At 45.4% G+C, this 15,566-nt stretch overlaps 1 protein-coding gene and 1 long non-coding RNA gene across 8 annotated transcripts in view; one reads left to right on the top strand and one right to left on the bottom strand.

Moving 5' to 3' along the window:
* LOC148005052 (uncharacterized) overlaps window positions 1-2,738 on the top strand; it is a 51,803-nt gene extending 49,065 nt beyond the window's left edge. For all 3 annotated transcript variants that reach the window (XR_015622707.1, XR_015622705.1, XR_015622706.1), the window contains one exon: window positions 2,369-2,738. This is a non-coding gene — a long non-coding RNA (uncharacterized LOC148005052). The remainder of the gene's footprint in view (window positions 1-2,368) is intronic.
* Window positions 1-15,566, bottom strand: part of Thada (THADA, armadillo repeat containing) — a 300,575-nt gene that overhangs the window by 58,975 nt on the left and 226,034 nt on the right. For all 5 annotated transcript variants that reach the window (XR_015621847.1, XR_015621846.1, XR_015621848.1 and 2 more), the window contains 1 exon segment: window positions 7,610-7,704. Coding sequence is in view for 2 of the 5 variants with exons in the window: in NM_001191769.2 (NP_001178698.1) it covers window positions 7,610-7,704 (95 nt within the window). In the remaining 3 variants the exon portion in view is untranslated.

Below are 15,566 nucleotides of genomic sequence, written 5' to 3'. Positions count from 1 at the left end.
ATATGACACTTATTTAAGTACGTGGTAAACAAACAGTAGCTGTGAAGAATACAAACAAATCTAAGGGTGGGTCTGCAGGCAAACAGGCTCCCTCTCAGAGCAAACGGGGTAAGTGTTTAGCAAGCACCAGAGAACTGTCTTAGCAAATAGGTATTTTAGTGGAAATTTACTGCCGAGAACAAGTACCTTAGGTTAGATTTTAGATGAGAACTGAAGCTCTGCCCTTGCACACATTGCACAGGCCTGTACCTTGGCCTCTGGGCTTCTAGACTTTCACTGTCTCTCAGTTGCAGCTGAGACTAATTTTCCTTCCTTCCTGAAGGAGACTGATGTATGCAATGATGACAGGGAAGGAAAAAAGAATACAGAGGACTCGGTGTTCTCGTGGGTTTAAATCACTTTAAAACCAAGCACAATCCCAGATTTGGATTTTAAAATGCAGTTAATGAGTGAAATAACAGAATGATCTAGAAGAACTAAGATAACACCTGACACACACGAAGCATGTCACTAGGGCAGGCTCTCTAGTGGTCTCTGCCTTTCTCCTGGGTTTTTCTCATCATGTCCCCATCCCTTCAAGGTACTTGTAAGGCTGATTTCAGAGTTAAAAACCGGCCTTTCAATGCCACTGACAGAATACAGTGTGAGAGGGAAGGGCAGAGCGTCTTTCATGCAAAACCTAACCCAAATCTACCTAAAACTAGTGCTTCATTTATTTCTGGATTACTCCCAGTTATCAATACATTTACTATGTAAGTGAACGAGACAAGCAAGGTGGTGCAGAAAGTGAAGGCGCTTGCTCTCAAGCCTGGTGTCGTTTAATCTCCAGAACCCATAAGACAGAAGAGAACTAACTCCACACACACACACACACACACACACACTCACAAAAATGTAATGAAAATGTATGTTCATACACAGGAAAAAACTGAGGTGTGGTATAAAATTATTAAAATGGAAATAAGAGGAAGAAGTCTCCCACAATTCCACTCACCTAAACCCTCTGAGTTATTTTTTAGCATGGCTACCTTTCATTCTGGTCTGGTCCTCCATTTTCTGTTAGTATGATAACCCTTTTAGTCTGTGAATGCATTTTTGTAATGCTGGACTCATTAAATTCACTTGTAATTACGGCACTCAGGAGGCAGAGGCAGGCAGATCTCTGTGATTTAAAGTTCAGCCTGATGAACAAGCTCTAGGTTTGCCAGGACTACTTAGTGAGATCCTGCTTCCACAGAAAGGAAATGTGGTCTGGCAAGACGGCCTCGGCAGGCAGAGGTCCCTCCCACCAAGCCTGATGACCTAGCTCCACACTCAGAGTCCAAGTGGTGGAAGGGGAGAGCCCAAGCTGGAAAGCGGTCTTCTGACCATTGTGTGCTGCGGTATGAGAGTACTGACGTGTGCACACCAAATACGATAAACACACACACATGAGTAAAACAAAACATTTTTAAAATGCACCACCCCAAAAATCTTCAGTTATATATTTTTTATAAGAACTTGGCTCCTTAAAGGTGTTGAGAATCTAGAAAATACAAAGAAAGGCCATGTTGTTTTAAAGCCAACATAATTATACTGTTTTATAACATGATATCACTTCCTTTGCTTCTACAGTCAAATCTAGGCTCCTTGTATTTTGGCCTATGGGGCTCTGTGTGACTGTTTCTGACTTAGCAGCATCACTTCTTTTTTTTTTTTTTTAAAACAAGGTTTTTTTAAAGATTTATTTATTTATTATATATATAAGTACACTGTAGCTGTCTTCAGATACACCAGAAGAGGGCATCAGATCTCTTTACAGATGGTTGTGAGCCACCATGTGGTTGCTGGGAATTGAACTCATGACCTCTGGAAAGCAGTCGGGCGCTCTTAACCGCTGAGCCATCTCTCCAGCCCGCAGCATCACTTCTAGTAACACTTGTTTAACTTTGAACCCCAAATTCCAAACACCCCAATTCTTTGAAGGTGGTATACATTCCCTTTCTGTCTGTAAAATCCACCTTTTCTTTGTTCATCTTCTTCTGAATCCCTGCTTTTTGCCAAAATCTGACTGTGCCTTCTCTCCGAAGCCCATGTCCCCAGGAGAAAGGAAAGTGCCTCCTACAGTGCCTGCCTCCTACAGTGCCTGCCTCCCTCCTACAGTGCCTGCCTCCCTCCTACAGTGCCTGCCTCCCTCCTACAGTGCCTGCCTCCTACAGTGCCTGCCTCCTACAGTGCCTGCCTGCCTCCTACAGTGCCTGCCTCCTACAGTGCCTGCCTGCCTCCTATAGTGCCTGCCTCCTACAGTGCCTGCCTCCTACAGTGCCTGCTGTGTTCCTTCTTAGCTCAAGGCTCAGCCAGTGCAGCTTCTGGTGTATGTGCTCAACAGGTGTCTGCCACCCGTACCTCTCATGAATACAAAAGGAAGGAAAGCGTCTGTCCACAGCCGTCAGGTGGTGAAGACAGCAGTGACGACGAAGCTTTCTGATGGCCTAAGCAGGTATACAAGCATTTCTTCTTTCCTAAATGGAAACACTGGGAGGAAAACCAGGAGTGTGAGGGACGGTCACAGCCACGCCAGGCTGCAGGGAGCAGGCTGGCAGCAAGTCTCCAGGTGAGGAGGACAGTGATGTACATCGTGAAGCCCCACAGTAGCTAGTACACACTGAGCACACACTGTGCTACGTGAAGCTTGTACCCTAAATGGATGTGGTCTGCACGGAGCTTACATGTATAACTGCCGACTACTCTGAGATATAGGTTCTTTGAAAAAATTCACTGAATTGTTTTTTTGAACTTTACCACATTTATTTATGGGTGCATAGCACCCACAAGGAGCTTAGAGGTAACCTAATCTAATGCTGGGGAACCAGTGCCCTCCTTCCATCACGTCAGTCCTGGAAATGGAACTCTGGCTACTAGGGTAAACCAGCTTGCTGGCCCCATGGACTCTTTTATGATTCTCACTTATAATTGAGAAAGAGTCTCAAAGAAGTTAAGCATATGCTAAGGTCACAGAAAAAAAAAGAATGAAAGAAAAGAAGAAGGAAAGAGGAAGGAAGGAAGGAAGGAAGGAAGGAAAGAGGAAGGAAGGGAAGAAGGAAGGAAGGAGGGAGGGAGGGAGGGAGGAAGGAAGGAAGGAGGGAGGGAGGGAGGAAGGAAGGAGGAGGGAAGGAAGGAAGGAAGGAAGGAAGGAGGGAGGGAGGGAGGAAGGAAGGAGGGAGGGAGGGAGGAAGGAAGGAGGAAGGAAGGAAGGAGGAAGGAAGGAGGAAGGAAGGAAGGAGGAAGTGAGGGAGGAAGGAAGGAAGGAGGGAAGGAGGAAGGAGGAAGGAAGGAAGGAGGAAGGGAGGGAGGAAGGAAGGAAGGAGGGAAGGAGGAAGGAGGAAGGAAGGAAGGAAGGAAGGAGGGAAGGAGGAAGGGAGGAAGGAGGAAGGAAGGAGGGAAGGAGGAAGGGAGGAAGGAGGAAGGGAGGAAGGAAGGAGGGAAGGAGGAAGGAGGAAGGAAGGAGGGAAGGAGGGAAGGAGGGAAGGAGGAAGGAAGGAAGGGAGGAAGGAAGGAAGGAAGGAGGGAGGGAAGGAGGAAGGAAGGAAAGAGGAAGGAAGAAGGAAGGAAGGAAGGAAGGAAGGAAGGAGGAAGGAAGGAGGAAGGAAGGAGGAAGGAGGAAGGAAGGAAGGAAGGAAGGAGGAAGGAAGGAAGGAGGGAGGGAGGAAGGAAGGAAGGAGGAAGGAAGGAGGAAGGAAGGAAAGAGGGAGGAAGGAGGAAGGAAGGAAGGAAGGAAGGAAGGAGGAAGGAAGGAAGGAGGGAGGGAGGAAGGAGGAAGGAAGGAGGAAGGAAGGAGGAAGGAAGGAAGGAGGGAAGGAAGGAAGGAAGGAAGGAGGAAGGGAGGGAGGAAGGAAGGAAGGAGGGAGGGAGGAAGGAAGGAGGAAGGAAGGAAGGAAAGAGGAAGAAGGAGGAAGGAAAGAGGAAGGGAGGAAGGAAGGAGGAAGGAAAGAGGAAGGAAAGAGGAAGGAAGGAAGGAAGGAGGAAGGAAGGAAGGAGGAAGGAAGGAAGGAGGAAGGAAGGAAGGAAGGTAGGTAGAAAGAAAAGCAGGCAGGCAGGCGGGCGGGCAGAAGTAAGAGTCAAGCCTGGGCTCAGGCTATGTGGTGCACGCTTGAGCTCTGTGAGATGACATTGCAGGCACATAGTACACATGGTCATAATCATGTGCACATTTATAAACAACACATTTGAATTCAGGACATCAATTCACATCAGATTGACAAATTAAGTAAGGTTATACCTTTTGGGAGGAGGGCTTGAGACAGGGTCTGTGTAGTTCAGGGTGGCTTCACACTTATTATATAGCTGAGGATAACCTTGAACTCCTGACCCTCCTGCCTCCACCTCCCAAGTACTGGGATTACAAATGTGTGCCACCACATCCAGTAAGACTGTATCCTGACAACAAATAGACTATTTAAAAAATCAGTGGAAACCGTATTTGAATTGTTAATAACTACCCCCTTCCATGAGGCCTACTATACCTCAGTGCTTAGCTACAAAGAACTCAAGTCCTGCTTCATCCCTCCAATGGCTTACAATGACAGGCTCCTGAGACACATTGAATGTTTCTGCTCAGTCTAGTAAGGGACCACTCTGGTGACAGGTTGACCCAGTGCTCAGATGCCACTGGAGCTGGAAACAATTCATGAATACAAAAGCAGATTCCCTACTGCAAGGTCATTGCTTTTACCCTAGAGAGCACTAGCCATTCTACTCACTGCTTTGTTTGATATTTGGTTAGTTCTAGAGACCCAGGAAGGAATTTACTATTACTGTTGCACGCACGCACGCACGCACGCACGCACGCACGCAGGGGTGTGTCATATACACAGACATCATGTCTTTTGTGGCTTATGTATGGAATTTAAATCTTTTTTTTTTTTTTAAATTTTTTTTTTTTATTTATTCATTTATTATATATAAGTACACTGTAGCTGTCTTCAGATACACCAGAAGAGGGCATCGGATCTCTTTACAGATGGTTGTGAGCCACCATGTGGTTGCTGGGAATTGAACTCATGACCTCTGGAAGAGCAGTCGGGTGCTCTTAACCACCGAGCCATCTCTCCAGCCCGGAATTTAAATCTTTTGACTCCTGCCTTCCCTCTTTGCATGACTCCATGATAAAGTTACACACATGCACTCAGGGACAGCTTTGTTTTTCTTCCTTACTTCCCTTCCGTTCCTATTTTAGTAGTAAATACTCTTTTTTTTTTTTTTTTTCTGTTTTCTTTTGAAACAAGGTCTTAGCATACAGCCTTGGCTGGTCTGGAATTTGCTATGTAGACCAGGCTGGCCTTAAACCACAGCAACTCTCTAGTTTTGGTTTCCTTGAACTCAATTACAGCTGTGAGTCATTATACTTGACTTGTCTTGTGGTTACTGGGACTGACCTTAGGGCCTTTGCACATGCTGGGTATGTGGAAGATACTCATAAAATTGATTTTAATAATAACTTTAAAAATTTAATGATGACAAAATATTACCTTTCCAACAGATAATCAGTATAAAATTTTTTTGAAAAACCTTTTAACATTTGAACTCTATTTTACTTACTTACTTAGTTGTGTGTGTGGGCATGAGTGTGCCATGACAAGTCTATGAAGGCCAGAAGACAACTTTCGGAGGTTGGTTCTCTGCTTCCAGCACTGTGATATATAGCCCAGGCTAGCCTTTAATTTGTCTTAGCCTCTCCAGTGCTGGAATTCTATGAAATCTGAAACACATTTTATACCTACAGAACATCTCAATTTAGAGTAGCTCATCTATCAAATGCTCAAATGCCACCTGGGCTAGTTTCTGCCTCCCTGGTCACTGTAAGTACCACACATTTAGAGCTATGGCTGTCACACTAGAGAAAGAGGAGAATGCTGTGTTCCCACCAAGTCTTACTCATGTGCCAGTGAGATACTGAAGACAGTGTGTGAGGACATTTAACTGGGGCATGTGCTCTTATTGATGGTAAGAATTTGGAAGACAGAATGATTAAAGAATCCTCAAAGCCATCTTCCTGGAGTTCATAAACAAAGGATGGGAAGGAAGTCGGGGAAGCAAAGGTGCACTCCAATGACCGACCCTTTTATAACAGTCTAAAAATCATGCTCATCTGCTGAGGTGGTTTCACATGTCCTTGGCCCCTGCAAAGCACTTTAAGGTGGCTTGAGTTTGGGGACTCCTATGAATAGATCCCAGCAGACCAACAATTTCAATCAAACACACAATTTTGCTGGTGTTTTGGTGACGAGATTGGTGAGCAAACCTTTCAGATACATCTGCTGATATAGATTGGAATTTGGGGGGAAGTTACAGAAGGTAAAAGCTTATTTGTTAGCGTCTGATTTTTGTTCTTTCTATAATGTATGGACCCCAGTTAACTCAATGGTAAGCTCAAGTACATGCCACACAGAGGCTCCTTATTGCTAGAATGACCTATATTTTATTATACAAACCTGGATAGCCTCAAGAATATAGGTGGGACAATATCTATAACTATGTTGAGATGAAAGGTGCCGTTAGATTTTTTTCTTTTTCTTTTTTTTTTTTTTGAGATAGGATGTATCCTAAGTTGGCTTACAACTCAATGAGTAGCTGAGGATAGCCCTGAACCCCTCCCTGATCTTACTGTCTCTACCTCTCCAGTGCTGAGATTACAGGTATGGGACACAGGCCTGGCTAAACCTGTGTATGTTTCCCATAAAGCAACACGATCTTATACTACTGGATGTGGAGAGGATTATGTGTTCTGATTACCTCTGCATGGCCACAGGGACTTTGTGGGCAAATAATATACATTAATCTGAGGGAGGCGGTTTCAATGCCCTTCCCCCAGAATACTTTCAATCGGTCTGAATTTGGGAACAGAGCTCCATATGTACGAGTTGGACTTTAACAGTCTGAACATATTTATTGAAGGTAGCAGCTCATGGTCAAGCTTGGACCCAGAAGCTGACTTTGCATGTACAGCATCCTTAGACAGGACAATCAGGAGAGGCTTTAACCAGTTACAGGCTCATTGTCCATTTCAGTCTGTGGCCTGGAACTCATGTATTGCACTTCCTGAGACCTCTTATGTGAACATATCAAATTATTTTTATTTGGGATGTCTTTCTCTCCTTAATTCACTTTCTGAATCATACAGAACAATTATATGTGGATCTATAATTAGAGCCATGTATGAAGTCAGAGCCTGAGGGAGGAACTCTTAGCAGAACTGGTGAAGGGTGGATTGAGAACAGGGACTTAAATATCCAACGATAAATGAGCCAGTTCAGCTATCTCTACAGCATGGAACAAGATGAACCATTACAAAAAATGATGCCATTTTCAAAGAAAAGCACAGAACAGCAAAACGTCTTGAGAACACGGAGGGTATCTGAGTTGAGTTCACACTATTTTCTGGATGACCAATAGAACATATTTGATGGTAAAATTCCAAGCAAACAAGGGCAGATTTCCTTGCGACTTCTAGGAAAGAGCCTTATAGATTCTACTGGTCAGTCTCACACACTTAGCTGTGGGCGAGTGAGTGTGCTGGAGCGCTGCCTAAGACTCTACCTGCAATGTTCCCAGGTAGAACTGCCAGTCATACCTGTGTGCTTCCCTTCCTCGGGTCTGTCCAGGCAGTGAGTCAGCAGGAAGAGAATATCAATATACACAGCTCTGGTTACCAAGCATGGATTTTGCCTAGAAAAGTAAAGAATAAAGAGTAAATTGCCGGGGTTGGGGATTTAGCTCAGCGGTAGAACGCTTGCCTAGCAAACGCAAGGCCCTGGGTTCCGTCCCCAGCTCCGAAAAAAAGAAAAAAGAAAAAAAAGAAAAAAAAATTGCCAGGGCCTTAGGAAAGAGAGAAATGGGTTTTTTTCTATTAGGCATGTAATCAGGCAGGTATATTATACTAAAAATGATTGAGTATTGTGAGTAGGAAGAAAATCAGCAATCTGTAACAAAGTGAGTCCACGAGCCTATGACAGAGGCTAGGTGTGTGTCTTAGTCACTGTTCCATTGCTGTGAAGAGACACCATGACCAAGGCAACTCTTACAGAAGAAAACTTTTTAAAAAGATTTATTTTTATTTATTCTATGTGAGTACACTGTAGCTGTCTTCAGACACACCAGAAGCCGCCATCAGATCCCTTTACAGATGGTTGTGAGCCACCACGTGGTTGCTGGGAATTGAACTCAGGACCTCTGGAAGAACAGTCACTCTTACCCACTGAACCATCTCTCCAGCCCTAAACAAAGCTTTTAATTGGAGGCTTACATAGTTTCTGAGGCTTAGTTCATTATGGTCATGGCAGGGTAGTGTATTAGACCACAGCATCCTGGTCAGGGTCCTGTGTGGGCTTTTAAAACCTCAAAGTCCACCTCCAGTGACGTACTTTCTCCACAAGGTCACACCTACTTCAACAAAGCTACATCTCCTAATAGTTCTAATCTTCCTCAAATGACTAGGCATTCAAATATAAGAGCTTCTGGGCCCTTCTTACTCCAATCACCACAGTCTGTGTGAGGGCCCAGAAGACAAAACTCTGTCCTGCTATGTTCCAGATAACCTAAGACCTCAATGTCTATCCTACCGACTTGACAACACGGAGAAAGCATATGAAAATGCAGTGCTGTCCTCTTAGCTGGAGAAAATGGGTTCACTGCTGGCAGTCTCTGGTTATGAAGTTCACGTATTTAACAAAATGACCCCTACAAACAACAGTCACTGAACAACAGATCAACACACACTGGAGCTGGGGTCCTCCTAATAAATGAGATGTTTTTCTTTTTTCAATGACTGGCTCATTTAACCTTGGCTCTGTAAGGCAGATCTATAGGTAAGCAGCTTAGATCTTCATTTTAGAACAGTGCTTGAAGAGTCCTGGCTCTGAGTCCCAGTTCAGAATAAGACTGTATAGGCCCAGATTTGGCGTGCTGAGGACCGGGCACCTTTGGTAAAATCAGTAGGCACAGTGGGGTCTGATACGTAGCTTTTGCCACTTGTTATCTCTGTGACCTGGGCAGACTGCTGCTCTGTGACAGCACTGACCTTCTTGTCTCCCTGTGAGGCCCTGGAGCATTAATTAAGGTGTCAGAGTGAACAGGAAATGGCATCCAAGGTCTGTCAGGAAGAGACATCTCAGGAGGGTTTAACCCTGTCCTCTTCTACTGCCTACCTGGATCTGGATGGCACAGTGCTATGGCTGGGGGAGTGTGAACCTGACCTTCCCATCCTTGCACACGCACAGCTCTACTGCTTCCCTACAGCCTGCTTCTACCTTCATCCTCAACTGCACACATCCTTCGGCTGACACACTCTAACATGAAAAGCACCTTTATCATGTATGGTGGTGTACACCTGTAATCTACATATATGTGCAGAAAAGGTTGTTGTCAGGCATCTTTCTCAACTACATCTATACTTTCACTTTCAATTTATAAGTATTGTGTCTGCATGATATGGGGGTGATGAGACATAATTTGTCTCTCTCTTTCCACCGCCTGGGTTCCAGACATCTAACTCAGGCCATCAGCCTTGGCAGCAAGTGCTGTTACCCACCCAGCCATCTCTCCAGTTCCCCTATCTCTTAAAAAATTAAAAAAAAATATTGTGTGTGTGTGTGTTGCTCATGTGTGTGCTGTGCACACAAGCCACAGTATACGCGATGAGGTCAGAGGACAACTCTGTAGAGGGTTGTTGCTGCTGCTGCTGTTGTTGTTGTTGTTGTTGTTGTTGCTGTTGCTGCTGCTGTTGTTGTTGTTGTTGTTTCTTACACTTCTGTGCGTTCTGAGAATTAAAGCACAGGTGACCAGGCTCATACAATAATCTTTACCCCCTGAGCCATCCCTTTGTGGTTTGAGTGTGAACCTGGGCTAGACCATCTAGCTAGCAAGTCGTAAGGACTGTCTTGTCTCTGCTTCCACAACACTGGGATTACATGCACGCCCTGCCTTGTCTGGCTTTTACAGACCCTTACACTTGGAAGGCAAGCCCTCTACCATGGAACCAAGCACTACCCCAGACCCTTGTCATTCTTTCCCAGCCTTGCCCATCTTTGCCTTTATCTTGTTTTCCTCCATTTCCCAGTCACAATTCCTTACTGTTATCCCTCCCTCCCTCCCTCCCTCCCTCCCTCCCTCCCTCCCTCCCTCCCTCCCTCCCTCCTTCCCTCCCTCCCTCCCTCCCTCCCTTCCACAGTCGCATCAGTGTTAGCAGCTGGGATCTATCCTGCCAAAAGACTACTCAGGGAGCAGAGTCAGAAAACAAGCAGCCAGCCTTGGACAGAAACCCCGTGGACTACAGGGCTGAGCGAATGTCCCCAGGAGCTTTGTGCTGGGCGGGGGAGAATAGACAAAAAGAATGGCATTAGGCCTCTGAAAAGTCTGCCTAGTACCACAGGGACAACAGAGAGCCGTAGATAAGACCCAAGGAATTAAGAGGAAAAATATATACAATCTATAAGGATGTCTCTACACTGTTTTATTTTGTATTGTCTTTTGAGGCGTTACTGGGAACTGAGCCTTGGATGTCAAGCATGAGAGGCAAGTGCCCTACCACTGAGCTATGGTCTCAGTCCTCATGAGTAAGTATGGGCAGGGTAAGAAGGGAAGAATTCAGATGGACAAGTTGATCAGAGGGCACTTTGAAATATGACAACACATGTAAACTGTTGGATCATAAAGAACTAGGCATGTGTGGGAAAGCAAATACTTTGCTTCAAATGAGTGATCTTAATGTCCTAAGTTATTTGCTGGCTACCACATACTCTGTGGCCTTGCAGTCACAGCCTCTTGCCTCAATGTTTTCTGGACAAGGTTGTGGGAAACTGGTTTGCTTTTAAAACTCAGTGAATACTAGGTTTTTCCAATGATATTTTTAGCTAGGCTAATGTCTTTTATATGATGATGATGATGATGATGATGATGTTGTCATATAGCTCAGGCTGCCCTTCAACTTCCTGTATGTCAGAGGATGTTTTTGAACTTCTGATTCTCCTGCTTCTACCTCCCAAATATAGAGAATATAGGTCCCTGCTACTGTAAAACCTACTGATTTTTTTTTTAAAAGTCAAGGTTCAGTATGTAGCCCAGGCTGGCCTTGAACTTGCAGTGATCTCCAGCCTGGACTTCCCAAGTGCTGCATGCAGCAGTTAACATCCTTGTAAACATTCCTCAATGAACAGAACCCCTGCATGTTTCCTAAGCACACACTGGCTGCTGAATGTACTGCTCCCCGAGACTCTGCAGGGACAGACCACTCTGGTTCTTCATGAGTGTGAGACTCTGGGCCAGCTTGTTGCAATCAAAATTATGAACAGAGACTCGTGGTCACAACACAGTCCATGCTGGTTCTGAGGATCTCAGAGAATGATTCTGGCTGAAGTCCCCCATTCATGGCTCCACCCTCCAGAATAGCCACATAGTAGACCCATGTAGAGTCAGAGACTTGGGTTTTCTCTGACCTGGCTTCTCAGTCAGGAAAACACTTTTTTCTTTTTCTCTCTCTCACTCTGACTTGGACACAGTATATGTGAGTTCAGGGTGAGCCGGAGGTTTGTTCTTGGTCTGTCAAGCCTCTTTGATGATGAGAATAAAACCTCAAGGAGCAGCAAGCCAGCTGGACAGCAAACAAGCCACACGGTTTTGGGGGAGGCTGGGATTTTTTTTTTTTAAACATTCAAATGAAAAAAAAAAAAATCCTGGCATGGGCATAGTCTAATGAAGATTTACAGTGTTTGACGGGAACTAACAGCCAGGCTCAGCCCAGCAGAACAGTGTTAGAAGGTGCAGGGGAGTCAGGCATGAGGACTAAGTTTGTATACAAGAATGAAAATGAAGGCTCTTTGAGAACCTTGCTTTTTTCTTCCACCAGTCTTTGTAAAACTCACTTGTCTCTTTACAAGCACCCAGCAGAGAACCTGCTGAGTACGTCCTTGCCTTGGGAAATTTCTGAACTCCATTACACCTTCTGCCCTCTGTCCTGGAAGCCGGGGGTTAGAGATGGAGTGCAGGGCATATCCACAATGGCTCCAGTGTTTAGAGGATGGCAGGAGCCCTTGGGAAGCCTGTGATAAATTATTTACCTCTCTTAGCCCTTCCGGAATCCCAGAGGCTGCCGATCTGTTTTCACTAAGGCCTGTTCATTCAGAAAACATCTCCTCAGAAGTCACTAGGAAACAGGAGGAATGCCAGGGTCTGGAAAGAGGACGATGACACAGTCACTGCCCTCAAGGAACTTAGAGCCCTGGAGAGTGTTTTCAACTCCAGTGTGTATGGCCCACTCCATCAGCTATGAAGTAGACTGATGGATCCTGACCAGTGAAAGAGACAGGATGGAGACAGAAAAGGGGTTGGGAGAGAGAGAGAGAGAGGACACTAAACTCCAGTGGTATTCTAGAAGTTTCAGTACCTTAATACAGGATTTCTAGAAAGTTTTTGCCCAGAATGATTAATCTTGTATATCTTTAAGATATAATTAGTGCGAATGCCATCATTAAACCACTGAACTGAGAACAGGACCCCCGTTGAAGGAATCTTAGAAAGGACTGGAAGAGCTTGAAGGGGCTCGAGAACCCATATGAACAACAATGCCAAGCAACCAGAGCTTCCAGGGACTAAGCCACTACCTAAAGACTATACATGGACTGACCCTGGACTCTGACCTCATAGGTAGCAATGAATATCCTAGTAAGAGCACCAGTGGAAGGGGAAGCCCTGGGTCCTGCCAAGACTGAACCCCCAGTGAACGTGATTGTTGGGGGGAGGGCGGCAATGGGGGGAGGATGGGGAGGGGAACACCCATAGAGAAGGGGAGGGGGAGGGGTTAGGGGGATGTTGGCCCAGAAACCGGGAAAGGGAATAACAACTGAAATGTAAACGAGAAATACCCAAGTTAATAAAGATGGAGAAAAAAAAAGATATAATTAGTGAAATGCAACAATTTTAAGTAAAATAATAGAATATTTCCCTAACTTTTAAATTCTTTTTCTAGGTAAAATACACCTTCCATTGCACTGAATGGTGATGTCAGTAAGGTAATAGGTATGCTAAAAGCTAACATTCCTGAAAACAAATCTGCTGAGTCTTAAGAAAATTGAATTAGATTCCCTGGGTGTGTGTGTGTGTGTGTGTGTGTGTGTGTGTGTGTGTGTGTGTGTGTGTGTGTGTGGTGGGGGGCTATTTAGTCTGTTTTTGAGACAAGAGTTTCTCTGTGTAGCCCTGGCTGTCCTACAACTAACTATGTAGACCAGGCTGGTCTTGAACTCACAGAGATCCTCCTGCCTCTGCTTCTCAAGTTCTGGCCAAGTGCTGGGATTAAAGGTGTGTGCCACCAAGCCTAGATGGTATGAGTGTATTTTTGAGACAGGGTCTTGCTGTATAACTCTGTCTGGCATGGAACTTGCTTTGTAGACCAGGCTGGCCTTGAGCTTGTTATAGTTCTCCTGGTTCTGCCTCCCAGAATCTGCTGCAGGCTTTGAGTGTGCAAATTATTAGCTATTATTCAGAATTTCAAGTCATAGTAGATTTCACAAGTCACGGTGTGACTAGTGTATCTGTGTGCATACAAATACATAGCTGCACACATATCTACTGGCCAACCTTGTAAAAGGTTTTTTTTTTTTTTGTTTTTTGTTTTTTTTTTTGTTTTTTTTGGAGGGAAGGTATGGTGTTTTTGGCCATTTAAAACAAAACAAATACTTAAAACCTATTAGTTTAGTGGGAGAAACATATAGCCTCTCATCAGATGGTGGCATGAAAGAGGGATCGAAGGATTAAAATGAAGGCTGTTGGGAGAGGGGATAGATCTGGTAGGAGTCTGGGCAGCAGGCCAGCACTGACCCCACAGAGGAAGTGGTACACCTGAAACTTGAGTCCAGAGCATCTATAGAGAACGCGGTGTTTAGAGACAGGACAGAAGGGACCAGAACGGAGTGCTGCAGGAGGATGAACAGGAGCAGGAGGAGAGCTTAGAGTCAATTGATTGTAAGACTAAAGGGCTGAAGTTCCTGTGGATCATCCCAGCAACTAAAATCACACTGGAAGGCTTGGATGCCACTCAAAACTGTGAACCCACACGGATGCTCTCAAAGAAACAATCCACTTTGTGTACGTAACAGCAAACTTTTCCATAAGAACCCATGGTTATGTGCAGAGGGCTGAGAACAACTGTTCTGCTTCAAGCTCCTGCTGTTGATATCTAAGTCTCAGGAAAACTGATCTGGACTTCCCAAGGAACTACTCCCCAAGCTGTGGGTAGACCCAAGGCTAACCTCTGCTGAACACTATAGGGGTATCCTGCTGAAGGAGGGGGGGGGAGGGGGAAAGAGGCCTAAGTTTTGACCTTACGGAGTATATAGTTTTTGTAAGGGAGGGGAAAAACAAAAAGCAATGTAAAGGAATGTTATGAAGGAAGACGGGTTTGGAGACATGGAAAGACTTGGGCTGGTCAGAGGAAAAAGGAGGAGGCATCAGACATACATCAGTTACAGCTGACATGTCTGAAGGAAGGGGTCTTGAGTCTCAGCAAGGGCTCATCCTGGGCTGGGTACTTAAAATTGCAGATCAAAGGAGCCAGCGAAGAGGAGCAGGGGCTTCTGGCTGAGAGTGAGTAGCCCTGGCCTTCAGCATACCCACACAGGGGCTGTGGTCATGGGGAGGAGTGACAAGGGCCATCAGATTAGGGAGGAAGAAAGGTGGACAGAGCAGGTGGGAAAGGAAGACAAGGCCAGAAAATGGCAGAGAAGGCACCGTTTACATATAATGTTTGCAACACACTGTTGTGACTGGGCTCTTGACCCTTGCCTGCTGTGCTGGGCCCTTTATTTAAAATTCTTCTCCAAGCGTGTCCTCTGGAGACGCCTTTCCTGACCACCTCAGAGGAGCTGCTGTGCTGGCTGACTTTCTGCTGACAGTCTCTGGGTCTCCCAACTGTCTGTCCCTCTTACAATCCCAGCAGCTCAGCACAGTTTGTGGAGGCTGTCCACAGAGCTTGTGTTTGCTTACAGAGCTGCTGTGGCTGGGATGTAGGAGGTCTTCCTTTGAAGCAGGCCACATTAAGCCATGTAAATGTGGAAGTGTAAATTAAATAAAGAGAAGCTCCTGCTCCCATTCTGATTTCCATTTTTACCACAGCCTGGGCAACTAATCAACATATGGCATTCTTGGAGAAACAAATGGAGATTTGTTTAAGCCACAATGCCAAATGGTCATGAATTGCAGAATATGTAATTTTAAACAAGCGATTTCCCTCCCCGGTACCAGCTAGGATTCAGATTTGAAGGCAAGCCAGCTGGCAGCAACATGGGGTTGGCAGGCTACCCGGTCCTGAGATTACCTTGTCCTCCTAAGGGGGTGGTGCTGGTAGGCTGAGTGATTACTGCAACTAAAACCACCAGTGCTTTCACACACACCCCAAATGGAGAAACTTACATGTACTCCTCCTTCTTGGGCTCTTAAAATGAAGCCTTTCCTTAGTGCCCTGTTCTGGTATGGACCAGCCTTCTGGGAATCTGCAGAAGGACCCTAAATTGGAAGTATCTGGGAAAGTTACAAAGGCCCAG

Source organism: Rattus norvegicus, chromosome 6 (assembly GCF_021556685.1).
Source record: "Rattus norvegicus strain SHRSP/BbbUtx chromosome 6, alternate assembly SHRSP_T2T, whole genome shotgun sequence".
In the NCBI taxonomy this organism is placed as follows: domain Eukaryota; kingdom Metazoa; phylum Chordata; class Mammalia; order Rodentia; family Muridae; genus Rattus; species Rattus norvegicus.
The sequence above is the reverse complement of the archived record's forward strand: the minus strand, read 5'-3'. Positions and strand labels throughout refer to the sequence as shown.